The sequence below is a fragment of the Eretmochelys imbricata genome, chromosome 12 (genome assembly GCF_965152235.1).
Source record: "Eretmochelys imbricata isolate rEreImb1 chromosome 12, rEreImb1.hap1, whole genome shotgun sequence".
NCBI classification, from domain to species: domain Eukaryota; kingdom Metazoa; phylum Chordata; order Testudines; family Cheloniidae; genus Eretmochelys; species Eretmochelys imbricata.
This window is the reverse complement of record NC_135583.1, coordinates 4,023,629-4,044,266: the sequence shown is the minus strand read 5'-3', so window position 1 is coordinate 4,044,266 and position 20,638 is coordinate 4,023,629. Positions and strand designations below refer to the sequence as shown.

The 20,638-nt window shown below is 56.2% G+C and overlaps 1 protein-coding gene across 1 annotated transcript in view; it reads right to left on the bottom strand.

Annotated features, from left to right (window-relative positions):
* The window catches only part of CLEC18C (C-type lectin domain family 18 member C), a 45,649-nt gene that overhangs the window by 599 nt on the left and 24,412 nt on the right, over positions 1-20,638 (bottom strand). The window contains exons 9-10 of the mRNA XM_077831122.1: positions 20,026-20,155; positions 18,488-18,584 (exon numbers count right to left, since the gene is read on the bottom strand). Of these exons, the coding sequence (XP_077687248.1) occupies positions 18,488-18,584; positions 20,026-20,155 (227 nt within the window). The remainder of the gene's footprint in view (positions 1-18,487; positions 18,585-20,025; positions 20,156-20,638) is intronic.

The window sequence follows — 20,638 nt, the reverse complement described above, 5'->3', positions numbered from 1 at the left end:
GAATGGAACCCTGGAGTCCTTGCTGCCAGGCCATGCTGATCTCCTTGCGTTAGGTTCAGCTGCATTTAGACTGAGAGGTGGGACAGGTCTCACCTTCAGTCCAGCTCTACTTGGGGTCATTAAACCTTCCTGATTTCATGAAACCTTTCTTATTTTGACAGGACATCTAAAGACGTGATGGTAAAAGCCACAGGGCCAAATCATGTGGTCTTTGCTCAGGCAAAACCCCCATGCCCTGCCTGGGGATGCCCCCTCCATATGGCCAAGGGACTGGAATCTATCCCTGGTTTTACAGGGAGCCCAGTACCTGACTGGGCAGGACTCTGGGAGTCCAGACAGTGCTGTGTGGATACCCAGGCCATGCAGACATGGTGAAAGCCCGCAGCTTGAGAGTCTCACTGCTCGGAATGAAGGAGCTCGCGCTAACTGGATCCCAATGCAGCGAACTTCTCTCACAGAGGGGCAGGTGTGTTACAGAGCTAATCCTATAGAAGGGGGGTTTGTCTAGATGAGGGCAGTTTCCCACATCAGTGGAGTTACACAGCTGTAAACTCTTAATGTAGATGCTCTAGACCAGTGGTATCCAACCTTTTTAAGCACAAGATCACTTTTAGAATTTAAATGGAACCCAGGATCTATCTCAAAGAAAATGTAGAAATAACAATAATCACACATACCCAAACACCCTTGCCCTGTCCCTGCCCCGAGGCCACACCCTGCCCTGCCCCTTCTCTGCAGCCCCGCCCCACTCACTACATTCCCCCCACCTTCTCTCACTTTTACTGGGCTGGGGCAGGGGGTTGGGGTTCGGGAGGGGGTTTGGGCTCTGGGCTGGGGCCGAAGCATTTGGAGTGTGGGAGGGGTACCGGGCTGAGCCTGGGGCAGGAGGCTGGGGTGCAGGAGGCGTTTCAGTGTGTGGGCTCTGGGAGAGTTTGGGTGCAGGAGGGTGCTAGCTCTGGGAGGGGGCTCAGGACTCTGACAATGGGTTGGGGTGCAGGGTGCAGGCTCTGGGAAGGGGCTGGGGTGCAGGAGGGGTGCAGGATGCGGGCTCTGGGAGGGGGTGAGGTGAGGGAGGGGCTGTGGGGTGCAGGAGGGGGCTCAGGACTGAGGCTGGGAGTTGGGGTGCAGGAGGGGGTGCAGATTCTGGGAGGGAGTTGGGGTGCAGGAGGGGGTTCAGGGCTGGGGCAGGGGGTTGGGGTGCAGGAGGGGTTTGGGGTGTGGGCTCTGGCCGGGTGCCACTTACCTCAGGCGGCTCCCGGGAGGTGGCGTAGTGGGGCTAAGGCAGGCTCCCTGCCTGCCCTGGCCCCACCGCACTCCCAGAAGCAGCTGGCATGTCCGGCTGTGGCTCCTAGTGGGGGAGAGGCAGGTGGTTCCGCATGCTGCCCCCACCCACAGGCACAACCCCCGCAGCTCCCATTGGCTGCAGTTCTCCATTCCCGGCCAATGGGAGCTGCGGAGGTGGTGCCTGTAGGCGAGGGCAGCCCATGGAGACCCCCCTGCCGCCCCGCACCAGGAGCCAGATTGTCTGGGAAGATAGGACTCACGTTACACTTCCCTCTCCAGCAGTAATTTTCCAGGCTCTTTTTGCCTTGTGCACTGCTATGGGGATGTGCAGGGAGGCAGACTCTGGGAACCTACCTGTGGGCTCAGGGCTCCTCTGGTGATTCATCCTGTTATCAGGTGCTATGGTGGTATGAGGGTGCAGTATACTCATTGCTGAGATGGAGCCATGAGTATACTGCAAGCAAGCTCCATCCAAGATACAAGAGGGCCTGGAGCTTCTCTCAGGGGCAGAGGGAATGAGGGTCTTGGACAGAGTGGTCCTGTAGGAGAACTGTATGATCAGCCAAGTTTTGGTGAATTTCATATGATGTTATTATTATGTTATTATTACAGAGACTCTATGGATATGGGGAAAGCGATGGACGTGATATTCCTTGACTTTAGCAAAACTTTTGACACGGTCTCCCACAGTATTCTTGCCAGCAAGTTAAAGAAGTATGGGCTGGATGAATGGACTATAAGGTGGATAGAAAGCTGGCTAGATCATCGGGCTCAACGGGTAGTGATCAATGGCTCCATGTCTAGTTGGCAGCCAGTATGAAGCGAGTGCCCCAAGGGTCAGTCCTGGGGCCAGCTTTGTTCAACATCTTCATTAATCAGCTTCCTGCAGCAGTCTGTCCCTTGCTTGGGCCCCAAATGATTCTGTTCAAGTTTTTATTCTGGGCACCATGGTAAGTGAGCACCTTCCAGGTGTGCATGAAGCAATGATCTCGATGATGGGATGGATTGCACTCTCAGCAAGTTTGCTGATAACACTCTACTGGGGGAAGATACGCTGGAGGGTAGGAATAGGGTCCAGAGTGACCTAGACAAATTTCAGGATTGGGTTAAAAGAAATCTGATGAGGTTCACCAAGGACAAGGGCAGAGTTCTGCACTTAGGAAGGAAGAATCCCATGCACTGTTACAGGCCGGGGACCGACTGGCTAAGCCGCAATTCTGCAGAAAAGGACTGGGGATTACAGTGGACGAGAAGCTGGATATGAGTCAACAGTGTGCCCTTGTTGCCAAGAAGGCTAACGGCATTTTGGGCTGCATTAGTAGGAGCATTGCCAGCAGATCGAGGGAAGTGATTATTCCCCTCTATTCAGCACTCATGAGGCCACATCTGGAGTATTGCGTCCGGTTTTGGGCCCCCCTCCTCTGACTCTGAGCCAGTAACAGCAGCCAGGATACAGGCTTCGTCATGATGCAGGGCCTAGTGGGTGAGAAGGAGCAAACATCCTGGAGAACAAGGGTGGGGGAAGTGATTGGTCATGGCAGGTTTCTTGATGGCTCTTCCCAGTGAGTGGCGTGAATTATTTATTATTACTAGTTACAGTAGTGCCTGGAGCCCTGACCAAGCTCAGGGCCCGTAGTGCCAGGTGCTGCACAGAGAGACACACCCTGCCCTGAAGGGCTTAAAACTTAAATAGAGCAGCAGTGGGAGGGGATACTGAGGTATCGAGTGGGGCAGCGACTTGCTCAAGGTCACCCAGCAGATCAGTGGCAAATCTGGTCTCCTGAGTCCCAGTCCAGTGCCCTAACCACTAGCCAGCAGCCATGTGGGCTCTTGCGCCCGCGTGGCTGGTGAGGATGCCATTGAGTGTGGCTGGCGCTGCACGTGGCAGGCTGACTGTGCCTTCAGGTACTGCAGGATCATAGAATCATAGAATATCAGGGTTGGAAGGGACCTCTGGAGGTCATATAGTCCAACCCCCTGCTCAAAGCAGGACCAATCCCCAACTAAATCATCCCAGCCAGGGCTTTGTCAAGCTGGGCCTTCGAAACCTTTAAGGAAGGAGATTCCACCACCTCCCTAGGTAACCCATTCCAGTGCTTCACCACCCTCCTCGTGAAATAGTGTTTCCTAATATCCAACCTAAACCTCCCCCACTGCAACTTGAGACCATTACTCCTTGTTCTGTCAGCTGCCACCACTGAGAACAGTCTAGATCCCTTGGTTAGTAAAGTCAAGTCCTTCCCTACTGCCTCTTGCTTGACTTGCAGCTCGGATGCTGCAGCTGCTGCGGTGGTGCTGGTGGAAGAGGCCTCTGGTAAGGGCAGAAGCCTGCTCACACTGGCCCTGGCTGTGCATGGAAATCACTAGACAAGCTCTAACCCACTAGCTCCTCTGCAAGGTCCCAGCATGTGAAAGCAGAGGCCAGGCCAGGCATAACCAGTGCAGCAAATCCTTCCCTGCTCATGCACAGGAGTTGCAAGGACACCGAAGGAAGATAAGGGTTTATCTTTGCTTTGGTCTGTCTCCAAGCCGAGGCTGCCAGCGTCTGAGCTGTCAGACTGCCGCTGCTTGTTTCTACTGCATGTCCTTTCTGCTACCACCACAGGATAACTGAGCTGCCCCATGGCTGACAGTGGCAGCAGCGATCGCCCGTCTAACCAGCTCCAGGCTGAACTCATTGGGGTGGCAGCAGGATCGCCCATCACCAGGGCCCCCAAGCATCCTACCAACGGCAGATTGCCCCATGGCCCGCTTGCTATTTATTTCTGATTATAGAGCACCAAGGCTGCTCAGGGATCTTTATGACAGAGAGTCAGATACATCCCGTGCCCTGAAGATTTTATAGTCTCAGTGAAAATGAGAACAGCTGGAGCGGATAATAGCGCAGCAAGGCTGTGTGGGGTGGGGGAAGGGCTGGGCTAAAGGACAGTGGGATTATTGTGCAGTTATTTGGGAGGCTAATTCACATGTCAAGAGAGTAACAAAGGTGAGGGTTGTTTGTTGCACAACTGTTTTAAATTATTTCAGGGTATGTGTGTGTTTGTGCACAGTTCCCTTGTAATGAATAGATTATTACTCAAGCCACATTTGAACTCAAATGGATAAATCTCCAAAACCCATGGCCTGAAAGCCAGCTGATTCCAAGAGAATTCTCCTGGAGGAGGAAGTGTGTTCTGAGGGTCAGGCAGAGACTTGGGAGCTTTGACTGGGAGGAATACCTCAGTGATTTGAGCATTGGCCTGCTAAACCCAGGGTTGTGAGTTCAGCCCTTGAGGGGGCCATTTGGGGCAAAAATTGGGGATTGGTCCTCCCAAGGTCCCTTCCAACCCTCATATGATTCTATGACTTCTGTCACAGGCTCCCCGGTGACCCTGGCAAGTCACTGAATCTTCCTCTGCCTCAGTTTTGCCTTTGTAAAATGGAAGTGATAAAGCTGATGTGCTTTGCAGGAGTGCTGGCAATGAATGCCTGTAAAGAAATGCTTCTGGGCCTCATTTGTGCCTTGCTACCATAAGTGAGGTGCACACATGAGATGGAATGTTCTCCCAAATTGAAATTAGGGAACTACAAAAGGTTTTTGAGGCCACTCCCTGCAGTGGGATTGTATGTTGCCCCTCACCATTCTGGAGACGCACACAATCTCTTAAACAAAGAGAATCTTATTTCCTTATCTTCTGTCCTCAGATCTGGAGGAGCCTAGGCCCATGAGGGTTGGAAGATCCCTCTGACTTCCACAGCAGGATCTGGACACCTTGTTCCAGAGCCTGAAGCTGTGCCTATGAACAGCCTCAGGAGGGAAGAGAAGACAGCACAGGAGGGAACGCTTCACAACCACTGCAGAACAAAGGACTGGAAAACAGATGCCTGCACAGAGCATGATGGAAGGAGGAGCCAGAAGATCAAATGTACACGCTAAAGCTGGAGGTGGAGAATCAAGCTGCTCCTGCAGGGCCCCAGCAGAGGTGTTTTCTCCAGACCCAAAGAGCAGCCATGTGCTTTCAGTCTGAATGACAGTTGTCACTGATAGGAAAGTCTCACTGAGAGAGCACAGTGTGTACATCTCCACCACCATGCTGCATTAACTCTGCCTCACTACATGGCAGGGAGGCAGACCCCCCCCCCCCTTCCCATAGCAGATCAACGCAGTGAAAACAAAACCAGGACAGTTCTATGCGCTGCCATTAATGCTTTCACGGGCCTCAGCTTAGCCACTGTCCCAGGCAGGGCCTTGCTAAGGCACCAGGGCCTGTCACTGCTCTTCACTCCCACCCCTACCTCAGGCACATCCAGTGACTCTGTTTCCCTTCTCTCTTCTCCACCCAGCTCCAATGACTCGCCCTCTGGTGCTTCCCCAGCACACAGCTTCTTTCTCCTGCTGCCTTTCTGACCCTCCAGCGCTGAGCTGTATTCTTGTGCCTGGCTAATAAACATGCATGTTCCTAAAAGCAAGGGCTGGTGCCCCAGTTCATCCTTGTGCTACTGCTGATGTCCCAACGGGCCACGAGAGAAGTAGGCCATGCTGGCTCGGCGCGGGAGTATTCTTAGACTGACAAGACTCTAAAATAAGTAGAAATTTCTCAAGCCGCAAACGCCTTTAATTCAGCTGCTGCTGCAAAAGGCAGAACAAAGCCATTCAGCCCATACTTACCATGTATTGACTGAGACAATGTCCCACCAATAGAAATGACCTGAGATTCATTAGCTACCCCCTCCAGCCTATAAAAATAACCCACAGACCCAATGAAACAGACTCTCCACTGCATAAAGCATGTCTGACTCTCTGGAGCAATGACGGGAGAGATGTACCGGGGCATCCCGTAGCGCAGTGACTCAGTTTCCCTGTCTGCAAACAGGAGATAATGAGATGCGCCCTCCCTAATAAAGTGCTTAGGAATTTTCTGCTGCAAAGCGGTTGGTAATTCTTCTTGCCATGGCAGCTCCTGTCCGTGCAGGGCCATGTCAGGCAATGGGCCTCCGGTCACCCTCATTCCCACAGCCTGCCCCCTGGGGAGCAGCCCCCTGGCTTGCACACATGCTGTGCAACATGCTACAGTCTCCTTGGAGACAGCCCTAATGTCATTGGCTTTGTGCCTCAGTAAACTGCGCTCCTCCCCCTCGTACCTTCCTCCCCCGTTTGCCTCCAAGTGAGATAGTTGAAATGTTGCCTCCTCTGTGACGAAGCAGGACTGTTCTTAATGTTTCCTCTGAATACTGTAGGGGTGCCTCAGTTTCCCCTGTGCAGTTCGTAAATCTCTAGGTGGTGGGATAAGGGGGTGTGATTGTTGCAGAGCACAGGGCCAGGGAATGTAAATGGCTGACACTCTTCTCCTGGCAACTGATGGCCTGGGCCCTTCCCCCGCTGCAAGGTGAGAGCTAAAGGGTTGGAGAACAAAGGAATCCGGTGACCTCCTGGCCTGGGAAAGGGACAAAGCCCAGAGGAGGAGGGGCTGGATGGGGAGTCAGTTTGGGGGCTGGCTGGGGACCTGGAGTGAAGTGCAGACGTGGTTGTCTGGCTCACTGCCCCCCAAAATGGACCCAGCTGAGGGGTCCTGTTCTCTGTACCTACAAGCTCTGTTTTAGACCGTGTTCCTGTCACCTAATAAACCTCTGTTTTACTGGCTGGCTAAGAGTCACATCTGACTGTGAAGTTGGGGGGTAGGACCCTCTGGCTTCCCCACGACCCCGCCTGGGTGGACTCGCTGTGGGAAGTGCACGGAGGGGCAGAGGATGCTGAATGCTCCAAGGTCAGACCCAGGAAGGTGGAAGCTCAGGAAGGTGGAGGGTGGGATAGCTCAGTGGTTTGAGCATTGGCCTGCTAAACCCAGGGTTGTGAGTTCAATCCTTGAGGGGGCCATTTAGGGATCTGGGGCAAAAATTGGGGATTGGTCCTGCTTTGAGCGATTGGACAAGATGACCTCCTGAGGTCCCTTCCAACCCTGAGATTCTATGATTCTAAGCCATGTGAGCGTCTTGCCCTGAGAGACAGTCTGCTCACAGAGAGGAGACTTCACCAGAGTCCTGACTGGCTTCATAGGGAGCAGTTCCAGAGCATCGCCCAGGGACTCCGTGACATCGCTCAATCAGAGTCTGGCTTAATTACCCAGGGGAGCCGGGGTGGGCAGGGCCCCAGAAATCCCAGTGACCCCATCGACTTCTGGGGATTTGGAGAGTGGAAAGCATCCCATCCTTCCCATCACACGGCAGAGGACTCCTGAAATGTCCTGGCCATGTGGCCAGCGCCCAGGTGGCTGACATGAACATCTGGGCTCTGACATCAGCCCCTGGCCTGTGTTAGGATATAGATATTCATGCCTGTCTATAAAGGCCTATACTCTAAGAATTTAGGTGTATTCTTATCACTTGGCTAATTATAGAGGTATAAAAGAATCAAAATCACTATCTGCTGGTGTAAGGGCCTTCTCTTACTGTGACAGTCTGAGGCCCTGTTCTTAGGCTAAGGCCTTTGGCTAAGCAGCAGAGGCAGCCATAAGCTGGGAAGCGACCGGTCACCTCCTCCCATTCCAAACTAGTCACATTGAAATAAGGTGCTATTGGGCTTTTAGGCACTATCAGGACAGGATTGTATTCCTACCACCTCCAGAGAAAGGGAAGTGCCTAGAAAATGTAAAAGGAAACTTAGTTTGATAGCATCCTGTCTGGCAAGAACTCACTTATCAATAGCTGGGATGTGAAATCCTCACTTCTGTGTTGTCTTGTCATTGTAGTTCCCACTTTGCTATTGTTTGTCTGTATAATCTCTGTCTGGTTCTGTGATTGTTTCTGTCTGCTGTATAATTAATTTTGCTGGGTGTAAACTAATTAAGGTGGTGGGATATAATTGGTTACATAATCATGTTACAATATGTTAGGATTGGTTAGTTAAATTTCAGGAAAATGATTGGTTAAGGTATAGCTAAGCAGAACTCAAGTTTTACTATATAATCTGTAGTCAATGAGGAAGGGGATGGGGGTGGGGGTGGGCATGGGCATAAGGGAAATGGGAACAGGGAATGGGGGTAAGAAAATTGGAATCATGTTTTGCTAAAGGGGGAAATGGGAACAGGGAATGGGAGTAAGGAAGTTGGAATCATGTTTGGCTAAGGGTAGGAATGGGAACAGGGACACAGGTGTAAGGCTCTGTGGTGTCAGAGCTGGGAAGGAGGATACTAAGGAAGGAAACTGGAATCATGCTTGCTGGAAGTTCACCCCAATAAACATCGAATTGTTTGCACCTTTGGACTTCGGGTATTGTTGCTCTCTGTTCATGCGAGAAGGACCAGGGAAGTAAGTGGGTGAAGGAATAAGCCCCCTAACAGCCTGCAGGGCCATGGAGTGGCTATGTCTGTGGGTATCAGATCAGGGAATGTGCTCCATCCTCAGGGCCACTGCACCATGGCCTCCCTGCCCCCCAAGATGGACCTGACTGAGGGGTCCTGTTCTCTGTTCTCCTGTACCCACAAGCTCAATTTTAGACCATGTTCCTGTCGTCTAATAAACCTTCTGTTTTACTGGCTGGCTAAGAGTCATGTCTGACTGCAGAATTGGGGAGCAGGACCTTCTGGCTTCCCCAGGACCCCGCCTGCGTGGACTCGCTGCGGGAAGCACATGGTGTGGAAGGGGATGCCAAATACTCCGAGGTCAGACCTAGGAAGGTGGAAGCTGTGGAAGCTTCTTGCCCTGGCAACAGTCTGCTCAGAGAGAGGAGGCTCCCCCAGAGTCCTGACTGGCTTCGTATGGAGCAGTTCCAGAGCATCGCCCCGGGGACTCCGTGACAGGGCCCAAGGATCTGGGAACGCAGTGTGGCTGTGAACACTGGGGAGCCGGAGGTGCTGGCCCTGAAGAGGGGAATGGGAAGAACGGTGGTACCTTTATATGGTTCCTATGGGTTTGTTGAGAATGGTTTTACTGCCCAGGTTTGGGGGGATTCCTGCACTGGTGCATGTGAATAGATTATACCCCGAGGTGGGCTTTGTATCCGGCACTGGATGGCTGCACTGGGCCCCATGAGTCCTTCCATAGCACCAGGAGTGTCGGCCAGGGGTGCGGGGAGAGAGGAAGAAGGCAGAGAGGGATGTGGATCAGGTTCATGGGTGACCCTGCCCTAGCCGCGCCCCCTCGGCATCCTGTGGTGTTTGGAGAGCCCAGGCTGTGCCGTGGGGAGTTGGGAGGGGGCAGCCTATGATGCTCAGTGTGGAAGAAGAACAAACAAGCTGGGCTGTTTCCGTGATCTGGTGGCCCAGCTTGTCCTCGGGCAGCAGCTCCCACCCCAAACTACCCACAGCTTGTCAGAGCAGCGGCTGGGCATAACCTCCCTGGGGCATCCCCCCACCTTGGGGCGCTCTGGGTGTTGCCCCCAGGCCGTCGGTGCGTCGCGCTCACACCGGTCAGCCACTCCCTGCCCCTCCAGCTCAGTCCCTGACCACAGCTGGGCGGGGCCGTGTCCCTGCCTGGAGAATCACCTCAGTTCTCACCATGGGGGCCAGGGGAACTGACAGCAAGGGCTATGGGGGGTTGCGGGGTGGGCCATGCCAGCCCTTGTTCTCAATCCCCAAGGGCAGGGAGGAGCCTCTCCTCCCCCAAGTGTTCCCCAGAGATCCAGCCTCTGGGCCCAGCACTGCCTAGCTCCCTGCCCAGATGATGCAGCATCATGGAAATGACAGAGAGTGAATTGTGAATTAACGTTTGTGCAGCGCGTTCTAAATGGGGAAGTGCTGGTGTTCGCAGAGTCCTTGCAGAGATGCAGGGGGCAGCCTGGCTGCAGGGGGGCTGGCACCTGCTGGAAGGGAGAAGAGCTGAGGGGCAGCCACTGGCGATGAAGAAGGAGAAGAGCAATACAGAAATGGTTCCTAAGCACCGGAGTGGGGGGCAGGTTGGGACTCCAGAGGCTGCCAGAGCCAGCCCCACAACTCCAGCTGTGCAAATAACTGATTTTCCTCTCTGCTGACTGTCCCAAAAACTGGGGGGAGGGGGACCCAAAATGGAACTTGCAGGGGTGGGGGGGGGGAAGCAGCAGTTGTTTCAGTCCAAACAAAATGTTTCATTTATTTCATGAACCTTTTCAAAGGGTTTTAATTTTTTGTAATAACATTGAAGGAAATTTCATCTAAAAAGCATGTTGACGCGGGGGAGATGCTGTGACGTTTTTGGCAATTTTTGCCAAGGGCTTGGGGCTTTTCCCCGGGCTGATTCAGCAGGTTCACTGGGTATTTGCCAAACAGTTCGGTTGGCCTGAAGCTGCATTTTTCAGAGGGGAAAAACGTTTCAGATGAAAAAAATTTCCCCTGACTTTACCCACAACATCATCATATACATGCTCACCTCCCGGGATCCTAGCCCCGGGCAGTGAGCCAGGCACTGGACTGGCCTCATGCTGATGTCACAGTTAGCTCCCTTCACGGGGCCTGTAGCAGACATTCTAACCCAGGGCTGGGGGCTCATCAGTGCTTTGTTAGGCTAGAGAATGGGCTAGAGGGTTTAGTTTGGTTTTTTTTAATTGAGCTTTCGGCCCTTTCCTGCTTAGAAATAGTGGGGTGACAGGGTTAGCTTGGCCGGAGGAGCTGCTGGCTGTCCCTGGGGATATGCAGTGTGTGCGGGGAATCTCTCCCCAAACAGCCTCTCCAAAACGTTCCCAAGGCAGTGAGTGCAGTGGCTGGTGGCAAACACCAGTGGTTTTAAATCCTTCAACCATGAGCTCCTGGGGCTGAGGCTGTTTCAGTTGTGTGTATGTACAGCACCTTGCACCATGGCCTGATCCTAGACACCCCCACCCAGTGCAAATAACTAAAACTCGTCTTTCCCTCCCTCCCTCGTTTACACTAGCTCCCCAGTTGCCCGCGAGTCTTCCTGGCCAGACAGGCTCTGAATTTCCAGTATAAAACCCAAGTAGAGCCCCTCCAACCCACAGCAGCAGAAAATGGCCCAAGCCCCCTTGCTTTCTTTTACTTTGCAGGGCACTAACAATCTCCCAGCTGGACTGTCGAACTGAGGTCTGCTGCGCTCTGGAGCCCTCCCATTCATCAGGGAGGCCCAGTTCTTACCCAAATATTCCCTGGGGCCCTGGCCACACACAGCTCTTTGCAGAGCGGTTCCTTGCCCATCTAGGACAGACATGGTGCAGGACAGCAGCTTAGGGGGAAGGAGAGTGGACTGGGATGGCAGGCAGGAGGGGGAGCCCTGTCCCAGCGTAGGATGCCAGTGGGAAGTAGTAGGAGAGATGACTGCAGCTGGGAGCAGGGGACAGGCTGAGGAGGGCCCCTGGCTTTTGCTTTCACCACTCCCCATTTTTCTCCTCCTTTTGCCCCATGCCCAGGAGGGTGGCTCCCAGCCACTCACCCGGGACAGCCCCGCAGCTGGAGAAAGGGACATGAGCAGCAGGAGGGACAGACAGCTTTATTAGAACAGCCCCAGCTCTCAAACTGCGGGAAGAGTTCGTGTCACTGTCCTAGACAGAGCCCGGGCCGGAGCGCATGCTACACAGGGCGAAAGGGGAGAGGCATAGCTCAGTGGTTTGAGCATTGGCCTGCTAAACCCAGGGTTGTGAGTTCAATCCTTGAGGGGGCCATTTAGGGATCTGGGGCAAAAACTGGGGATTGGTCCTGCTTTGAGCAGGGGATTGGACTAGATACCTCCTGAGGTCCCTTCCAACCCTGATATTCTGTGATTCTATGAAAGAACAGGCCTGAACACTAGGCCTACGGGTGCTCAGAGACCTGCTCTGCTAGGTTCGCGGGTTGGTACCGGAGCTAGACGGCTTCTTTAGTGCTGAGCCGTGGTGGCACTGACTGGCACAGCAAAGGGGCATGGGGCCGAGAACGCCGCATGCTGCACCTGCCTGCCCGGGGAAGGCAGCCTCCTACAGCCAAGCCGCAGTGGGACGGCCCTGGCTAGCAACTGGACACCGAGGCCTAGACCAAGTAGCCACGTCTGCCTTCTTCGCAGGGCACGTCTCAGCTATGATTCCTGGGGCCCCAGCACCCCCCTTGTACCCCGCAGCCTTGGCCAAGCACCACTGGCTCTAGGTGGGACAGTCACCCTCTTGCTGTGCACCACTCAGCTCCCCAGCCCACGCCTGCCAGCGCGGACGCAGAGTCCACTAAGCCGGCCCTATTCCGTATCAGGGCCGCAGAGCTACGGACTGGGGGTAACCACTGGGGGGGCCCAGCTCCCTCTGGCACAGCCGGGAGAAGCGAGGGGCTCCCCGCGCTGATGTGCCATCACACCCCGGAGGAAGGAAGTGGGGACACGAAGCAGCTGCCCCGCCCCAGCGGTCACATGTGAGGGAGGGGCTATTTTACAGGAGCTCGGGGCTGTTCCATGGACAAGGGGCTAGGATGCACCCCAGAGACCCCCACCTGGCTCGACTGCGATGGCTCTGGTGGAGTCAGGCCCCCGGGGCAGCTGTGCGGGTTGATCTGGCCCCGCCACCCCCCCGCTCCGGCCTGGAAGGGCAGCCTGGGAAGCGCTCTCTCCCTGAGTGCTCGGCAGGTCCTGGTGCCACCTCTGGGCCCCGGCCCTCAGGGAGGGGTGTCAGCGTGGCTGGGATGGGCGGAGCGCCCAGGAGGTCCTGTAGAGCAGTGGTACTCAAAGGGGTGGTCCGCGGACTGGTGCTGGTCCGCGAGCCATCGGCTGCTGGTCTGTGCGCACGCTGGGAAAATAATTGCCGGTCCCCCCCATCAGATAGCTTGAGAAGCGCTGGGCTCTAGGACCTGGCAGAACAGTAGCAGCGGATTCTTTCTCTCAAGCCGTATGCGGGCTGGAGGCAATGCTGCGCCCACAACTCAGCAGCAGGAAGTTGTGCAGGCTCAGGGCTCTGGCTGCCACAGGGAGATGTGCTTCTGAGCTGCAAAGGATCACAGCCAGCATTAGTGCTACCCAGCCAGGCTCGGGCACCGCAGCCCACTGCCAGCCAGGCAGGACCCATAGGGAAAAAATCCCCAGAGTAATACAGGGTGATCCACCCCGGCAGGTCATAAGCACCAAAACACAGATCCTTACTAGGTGAGCGAGAGGGCTAACTCCATGAGCTAACAGCAATAGTAAGCTGTTATCCTTTATGTGCACTAGCCACTAGAGGAGACACAATGCACACATTACCTCTAGATCGGGGATTCTCAAACTTCATTGCACCATGACTCCCGTCTGACAACAAAAATTACTCATGACCCAGGAGGGGGGACCGAAGCCTGAGCCTGCCCGAGCCCTGCCGTGTCATGTGTGTGTGTGTGGGGGGACAAAGCCCGAGCCCCACCACCCCGGGGGGAGGGGGGTTGTAGTGGGGTTGTCACCTACTCCTGCCTGAAAGGGCTTAAAACAGCCCTGGGAGAAGGCTGGGGTAGGGGAAAAGCTGGTTGGCGGAGCAGCCTCAGCTGGGGCCACGCCCCAGACAGACCCAGTGGGCCCTATAAAAGCCAGAGAAGCCAGGAGCTGAGAGGACTTTCCCTCTGGCTTGCTGAGGGAAAAGGGCCTGGCAGCCTGGAAGCTGAGAGAGGACCTGAAGTGGAGCAGGGCTGGGGGAAGGCCAGAGGAGCTGGGGAGCTTCAGCCTGGAAACCCCCCAGGCTGCAGGCCTAGTGGAAGGCCAAATAGGTACTGGGGGCAGCCCAAGGGGTAGGCAGAGGCAGCAAGTCCAAACCCCTCTTGCCTGTGATGAATGGTGCTTACGCTGCAGTTGGCCTCAGGGAATGGGGGCTAGGTGATGACTGGCAGTGGCCAGAGACTGAGGTGAGGTTGGGGGTTCCCTGGGGAGGGGAGACCCAGATCTGTGCAGGGTATTGCAGGTGGCAGCACCCTGGCGTGAAAGGGGGCACCGGGGTTGAGGAGGGACTTGGGGACCAGTGGCAAGCAGGACACTGGCCTGCGGAGGGCGCTCTGGAGGCTGGAACACTAATTCCCTGGATGACCAGCAGGAGGTGCCGGAGGGGTGAGTCTCACACCGCTACAGGGGAAAAGCCAAAGCTCAAGGGCTGCAGCCCCAGACAGGGGGTCTGTAACCTGTGCCCCGCTGCCCAGGACTGAAGCCCTCAAACTTTGGTCCCGAGCAGTGGGGCTCAGGCTTTGGCCCCGGGCCCCAGCAAGTCTAAGCCAGCCCTGGTGATCCCATTACAATGGGGTCCTGACCCACAGTTTGAGAACCTCTGCCCTAGATAAAATGGTAATTGGGGACTATGTAGCTAGCGCACACAGGGTATGTAATGGGGACTGACCGGGCAGGTGTGTGCCAACCGGCACCCAGGCACACTCGCCCTCCTGGGAACCAGCCTTAGACCTGGGCAACGTGCATCAGTTCCCATGGCACAATTCAGATCCGGAAAAGGGTTGTTTTAAAACTTTGAAATGAATTGTTTGTGAATAAGGTGCTGGGCAGAGAGGCCCGGTGCCAGCCCCAGCAGGCCTGTTAACCAGACTGGGCACAGGAAGGGCAGCAGCCATGCAAACTACTTCCATGCTGCCTGGCCACCATGCCTCACCCTTATCTTGCAAGGACCAACTCTAAGGGTAAGAGACGGCTCATTCTCTGCTGAGACCACTAACCAGAGTGCAGCCCTTGGTTACAGAGTGCAGGCCTGGAATAGCTGGGGCTGCAGGTCAGGGATGAGGGGCATCAGCAGATCTGTGTGGGCTGGAAGCTCAGGACAGGGCCTGTGTGTTGGGATGGGGGGCATCGGTGGAGCTGTGTGTGGGGAGCCCACGGCTGGCATTGCACAGTCTGTGCTTTCGGGCGGAAGGGCATCGGCAGACCGGTCAGTGTGGGGAGCCCAGCACAGGAACTCCCAGGGCTGTTTTAATACTGTATGTTGGGACCGAGGGGCATTGGTGGAGCTGCAGGTCAGGGCTAAGGTGCACTCACAGAGCTCGTGCAGCATCTGCCCTCGCTAGGCCTGCCACCCTAGCACTAGCCAGCAGCTGGCCCAATGCCTGCATGCCCCTCTCGACACAGAGCAGGCATGAGGACTTCCCAGGTCACGGGGCGAGCAGAGAGGAGTGAAGCTGTGCCACTCACCAAACTGGCAGATGTAGCGGTTTCGGGTCTTGCAGCGCTGGTCATTCCAGTTGAAGGCGGCCGATGCTTGGAGCTCAACGCAGTTCCCAAACCTGAGACGCAGAGGAGAGCGGTCCCAGGGCTGGGAGGGGAGCAGGGGGTGCAGGAGTCCCAGAGCAGTGAGTACAGTGGTACCAGGCCCGGGAGGGGAGCAGGGGGTCCAAGAGTCCCAGAGCAGAGAGCAGTCCCAGGGCCAGTAGGGGAGTGTGACGTAGTGGGGATTGCCTGTTGTTATGTTGTATGTGAATCTTCCTGTTTTGCATGAATGCTGCGTGTGCCTCAGTTTTGCTGTGTATTGCACCAATGTCTAGGTGGTGGGAATAAGGGGGTGTGACTTTTGTGGGGGTTGCTCCAGCTGCCTCCATGGATGCTATGGCTGCCCCTTCGTAACCTGAGACCCAGGAGGGGGATACGACCAGGTAACTCTTGGCCCTGGAAGTGAGACAAAGGCTGGAAGAGGAGCAACGGGCAGGGCAGGGGCCAGGTGGCTGGCTGACTCGGCTGGCTTGGGGAAAAGGGGGAGGACCAGAGCCCTGGCTCTGGGCTCCCCTCCTCCAAGATGGACTTGGCTGAAAGTCACTGATTTCAGTGCTAACAAGTTCTGTCCTACGCTGTGTTCCTGTCGACTAATAAACCTTCTGTTTTACCGGCTGGCTGAGAGTCCCGTCTGACTGCGGAGTTAGGGTGCAGGACCCTCTGGCTTCCTCAGGAGTCCCACCTGTGCGGACTCGCTGCGGGAAGCACATGGTGTGGAAGGGGATGCTGAATACTCCGAGGTCAGACCCAGGAAGGCGGAAGCTGTGGAAGCTTCTGCCCTGGCGACAGCCTACTCAGAGAGAGGAGGCTCCCCCAGAGTCCTGACTGGCTTCGTATGGAGCCGTTCCAGAGCATCGCCCAGTGACTCTGTGACAACGAGCAGGGGTTGCAGGAGTCCCAGAGCAGAGGACAGAGGCCCAAGGCTCAGTAGGGGTGCACGTAGTGCAGGAGTCCCAGAGTGGAGAGTGGTTCCAGGCCCGGGAGGGGAGTACGGGGTGGAGGAGTCCCAGAGTGGAGAGTGGTTCCAGGCCCGGGAGGGGAGTACGGGGTGGAGGAGTCCCAGAGTGGAGAGTGGTTCCAGGCCCAGGAGGGGAGTACGGGGTGGAGGAGTCCCAGAGTGGAGAGTGGTTCCAGGCCCAGGAGGGGAGTACGGGGTGGAGGAGTCCCAGAGTGGAGAGTGGTTCCAGGCCCGGGAGGGGAGTACGGGGTGGAGGAGTCCCAGAGTGGAGAGTGGTTCCAGGCCCGGGAGGGGAGTACGGGGTGGAGGAGTCCCAGAGTGGAGAGTGGTTCCAGGCCCGGGAGGGGAGTACGGGGTGGAGGAGTCCCAGAGTGGAGAGTGGTTCCAGGCCCGGGAGGGGAGTACGGGGTGGAGGAGTCCCAGAGTGGAGAGTGGTTCCAGGCCCAGGAGGGGAGTACGGGGTGGAGGAGTCCCAGAGTGGAGAGTGGTTCCAGGCCCGGGAGGGGAGTACGGGGTGGAGGAGTCCCAGAGTGGAGAGTGGTTCCAGGCCCGGGAGGGGAGTACGGGGTGGAGGAGTCCCAGAGTGGAGAGTGGTTCCAGGCCCAGGAGGGGAGTACGGGGTGGAGGAGTCCCAGAGCAGAGAGGAGAGCGGTCTCTGGCCTGGGAGCAACTGATAAAGTCGGGTATTTTCCTAGAGTTTTGCATGAATACTGTGTGGGTCTCAGTTTCCCCATGTGCTGCTTGTTTAACACAGTGGTGGGAGAGGGGTGGTTGTTACAGAGGAGCAGGTGTGACCTCGCCTAGCAGCCAGAACCCTGGACAACGGCCTGGAGATGGGGGACCCTAGCAACTGGTGACCTGGAGATGAGGAGGCCCACCCCAGCTTGGCAGGCAGCCGGGTCTGGCCAGTGGGTGGACAAAAGGCTGAGGAGAGAGGGCCCCTGTGACCTGACCAGCCAGTTCCAGCCAGAGGGGGAACAAAGGACGGAGAAGAGAGGGCCCCAGTGACCTGTTTACCGGGACGGGAGACAAAGGAGAGGGGAGGAGCTGTTGGGGGAGAAGATATAGGATGATCTGCTGGAAGGAGAGGGCTGCTGGACTGGGGAGAGAGAGAGCAGCTGAGCCCACCTGGATGCAGGATAGACTTAGATGTACTGTGCAGAAAGAGGCCAGGCCTGAGGCCTGGAGAGTTTCCTGTGCTGGGTTCAGATGCTCAATAAACCCTCTTGTTTTATGCTGGCTGAGAGTCACCCCAGTCTAGAGATCGGGGTTGCATTATTCCCTCTGGGTGTGAAGGCCCCAGGGGTCCACAGTGAGTGGACTCTGAGGAGGCCCACGGCAGGCGTGCTGGAGGCTCAGAGAGGTGAGGTTCCAGGAGATGGTTAACCCCTGAGAGAGCGTGGACCCCCGAGAAGGGCTGTCGCACTGAAGCGGGTTCCTCCCAGGGAACATAGGAAGCCGAGAGAGAGCACGAGTCCTGTGAGTCCGTTATGGGGGTGCATGGGGTGCAGGAGATGTGAGTTTTAAAGAAGGGGGACAGCCCTAGGTTGGAGCGCCTCACAACCAGGTTATGTCTACATCTTGCAGATTCTTTCTGCATCACTTCTCCCCAGCCCTTCCTTGCCAGTGCCAGTGCAACCTGCCATCCACGCTCGCACCATCTCTGGTCTGGATCACTGCGACCTCCTTTCTCTGGCTCTGACCAATGCAATCTTCCCTGCTCAGATCCATTCCCAATGTGCATCCGTCAACTGCTTGCCTTCACTCTCAGGGCCCCTCCCGGCCTGGCCCTCCCAGCCTGGCCCCTCCCGGCCTGGCCTCTCTCATTTGCTGTGGAGCTGTCCACGCTTGCCTCTGACCAGCCTCCATCGCCCACCTGTGACATTGTCAAACAAGCCCCTTTGTGCTTTCCCCAGGCTGCCCTGCCCCCTTGGGACGAGCTCCCTATACAAGGATGGTAAATCTAGGGGCAGGGACCGGCTATTTGTTCTGTGTTCGTACAGTGCTTGGCACACTGGGGTCTTGGGCCATGACTGGCGCGTCTAGGTGCTCCTGCACTACAGCTAATCAATACTGACAGGTGCCGCCGGCGGGCTCTGTGGTCTTCGGGCCTCGGGACCAAGCAGGAGCGGCATAACCATGGGTCTCTGTGCCCCTGCCCTCGTCACTTACCGCTGGCTGTCTGGCTGGCCGAACGCGAAGCTGGTGAAGGAGCTCTGGGCGCCTGTGTCCCAGCGGAACAAATCCTTGGACGTTTTATAGGTCAGACCTAAATGAGAGAGCATGGGTGATGTCCTGGGGCTCCAGTCCACATGGGCAAAGCGGATGCTGTACACCACCACAGCGCTGGGCCTGAGTCTCATCACACAGGTCCTCATTGGCTGCATCTCAGCCGAGGAGCAGGGCTGGCCTTCCGTGTGAGTCAGTGGCCCCAGCAACTGCCGGGCCATGAACCGCAAGGGATCTGGGCCCCTGCTGCTGAGCTGTGTGTCATGAGCCTCATGCTGCTAGCAGCGATTCTCCATTAGCTCAGGTGACTTTGGAGCAGTGGGATCAGTTCTTTCCCTGTTGCCATCAGCAAGTTAAGATTGTATCACACGCCCAGTTCTGAACTTGCCTGCATTGCGCAGCTGCACATGGGCTCCCCTGACTCAAACAGCTGGGGCCGCACGCTCAATGCCTCTTAGCGAGCGAAACACCTCGCTGTATGGGGCAGCCTCTGAGCTAGGTACCAATGCCCTGTGTCCAGCCCCTAGAGAGACGGGGCCCATCCCGCCCCCAATCTCGAGCCCCGACACAGTCCAGTTCCCTCATGCTCAGAGGGCTCTGCACTGCGAATGCCCCACAGGCCAGCCCCCACAGAGGGCACATTGTGACAGCTGTAACTGGGTGGGGGTTCCCAGCCTCCTACCTGAGCCAAACTCCTGCAGCTGTCCCTGCTGCTCACACACCCTTTCCAATCCACCACCCCGCTTCCCACTGAGCCACCATCTCCCCAGGCAGTCAGCGAGTAACTTCGACACAGGCCCAAACAGCGAGGCAGCATAGTCTGGCCAGTGACTACAGGCTGAGGTGTCAAGATGTCCTGAGTTCTAATCCCGACTCCCGGTGTGACCCCTGGCAAGTCATGGCCCCGCTGTGCCTTGGTTTCCCCAGTTGTGAATCACAGATACCTCCCTCCTGGGAGGATGGGGAGGGTTAAAGCTCTGCGGAAGAACTAAGTATTATCAGAACAGCAGCACTTCCATTAGCAGCCTGAGGGAGAACGTTACCCTGCAGTACCCCATGAGCGGCCCTGCACCTAGGAAACAACAACAACAACCGAGTTCATTAATTAGTTCCTGTCTGCAGAGTACTTTGAAGATGACAAGCTCTGTGGAAATGCCAGGACTGTGATCCTGAAAGCAGGGCTGAATTTTACTGTAACCTAGGTGCTGCTCTACAATCAGAGTGAGGACCTTTCAAAGCTGGAATGATGGGACTCCAGCACAGAGCTCTGTGCCCGCCTCGCAACCCTGGGGCTGGCGGGGGAGCGCCAGGAGGACCTTACGCTCTCTGCCGGCAGCACTAGGAGATTGCATCGTCCTCCGGGCTGGGACCCAGCCTGCAAGGTCTCTAGAGCCACGACTGCCTCCTCCTTGCCTCTGGAAAGTCCTGTACTGAGCCCTGGGGCTCCAGCTGTCCTTTGGCAGCAAAAACTGGTCACTCACCGATCCAGAAGTTCCGGGTCTCGAAATCCGGCTCTGTCACCTCATTGGTGGGTTCCAAATGTCCCAGGTAATAGGCCAGAATATCCTGCACTTTCTGATTTGTGATCTGGGCCAGCATGGCTCCTTTCTCCTGCAGGGGATCAGACCCAGACAGCCCAAATCAAGAAATCCAGCCAGCCAGCACAACAAGCTAACCCTTCCCTTCATCCACAGTTTAGTCCCTGCAACCCAGACGGGCCAGTCCCCCGTCTGTGCACTTGCCCCATCCCCACCAAGAAGTATCCTAAATCCATTCCAGGCAGGCAGAGGAGTCCAGTTCCCTAGCGTCTTCTCTTCCACAGGGAACGAAGGGACTGAATGCTCCCACCAGCTGTGTGGGCATGAAAACAATGGGGCCCATGGGAGCCCAGAGGCTTTGTTCTTATGGAACGGACACTCGATTGAGTGACACTTGCTCTCCCAGCTGATCAGCACCCCTGTGGGCAGATTAACTCCCCGGGGCTCCGAGCCAGTGCAGTCAGTCTGTCGCCTGCACCAGGTGCGCACGAATCGCTCTGGACATTGGCCTCGGGGGTCAAAGCCAAGACCCAGCCTGCAAATGGAGAGGAAATTT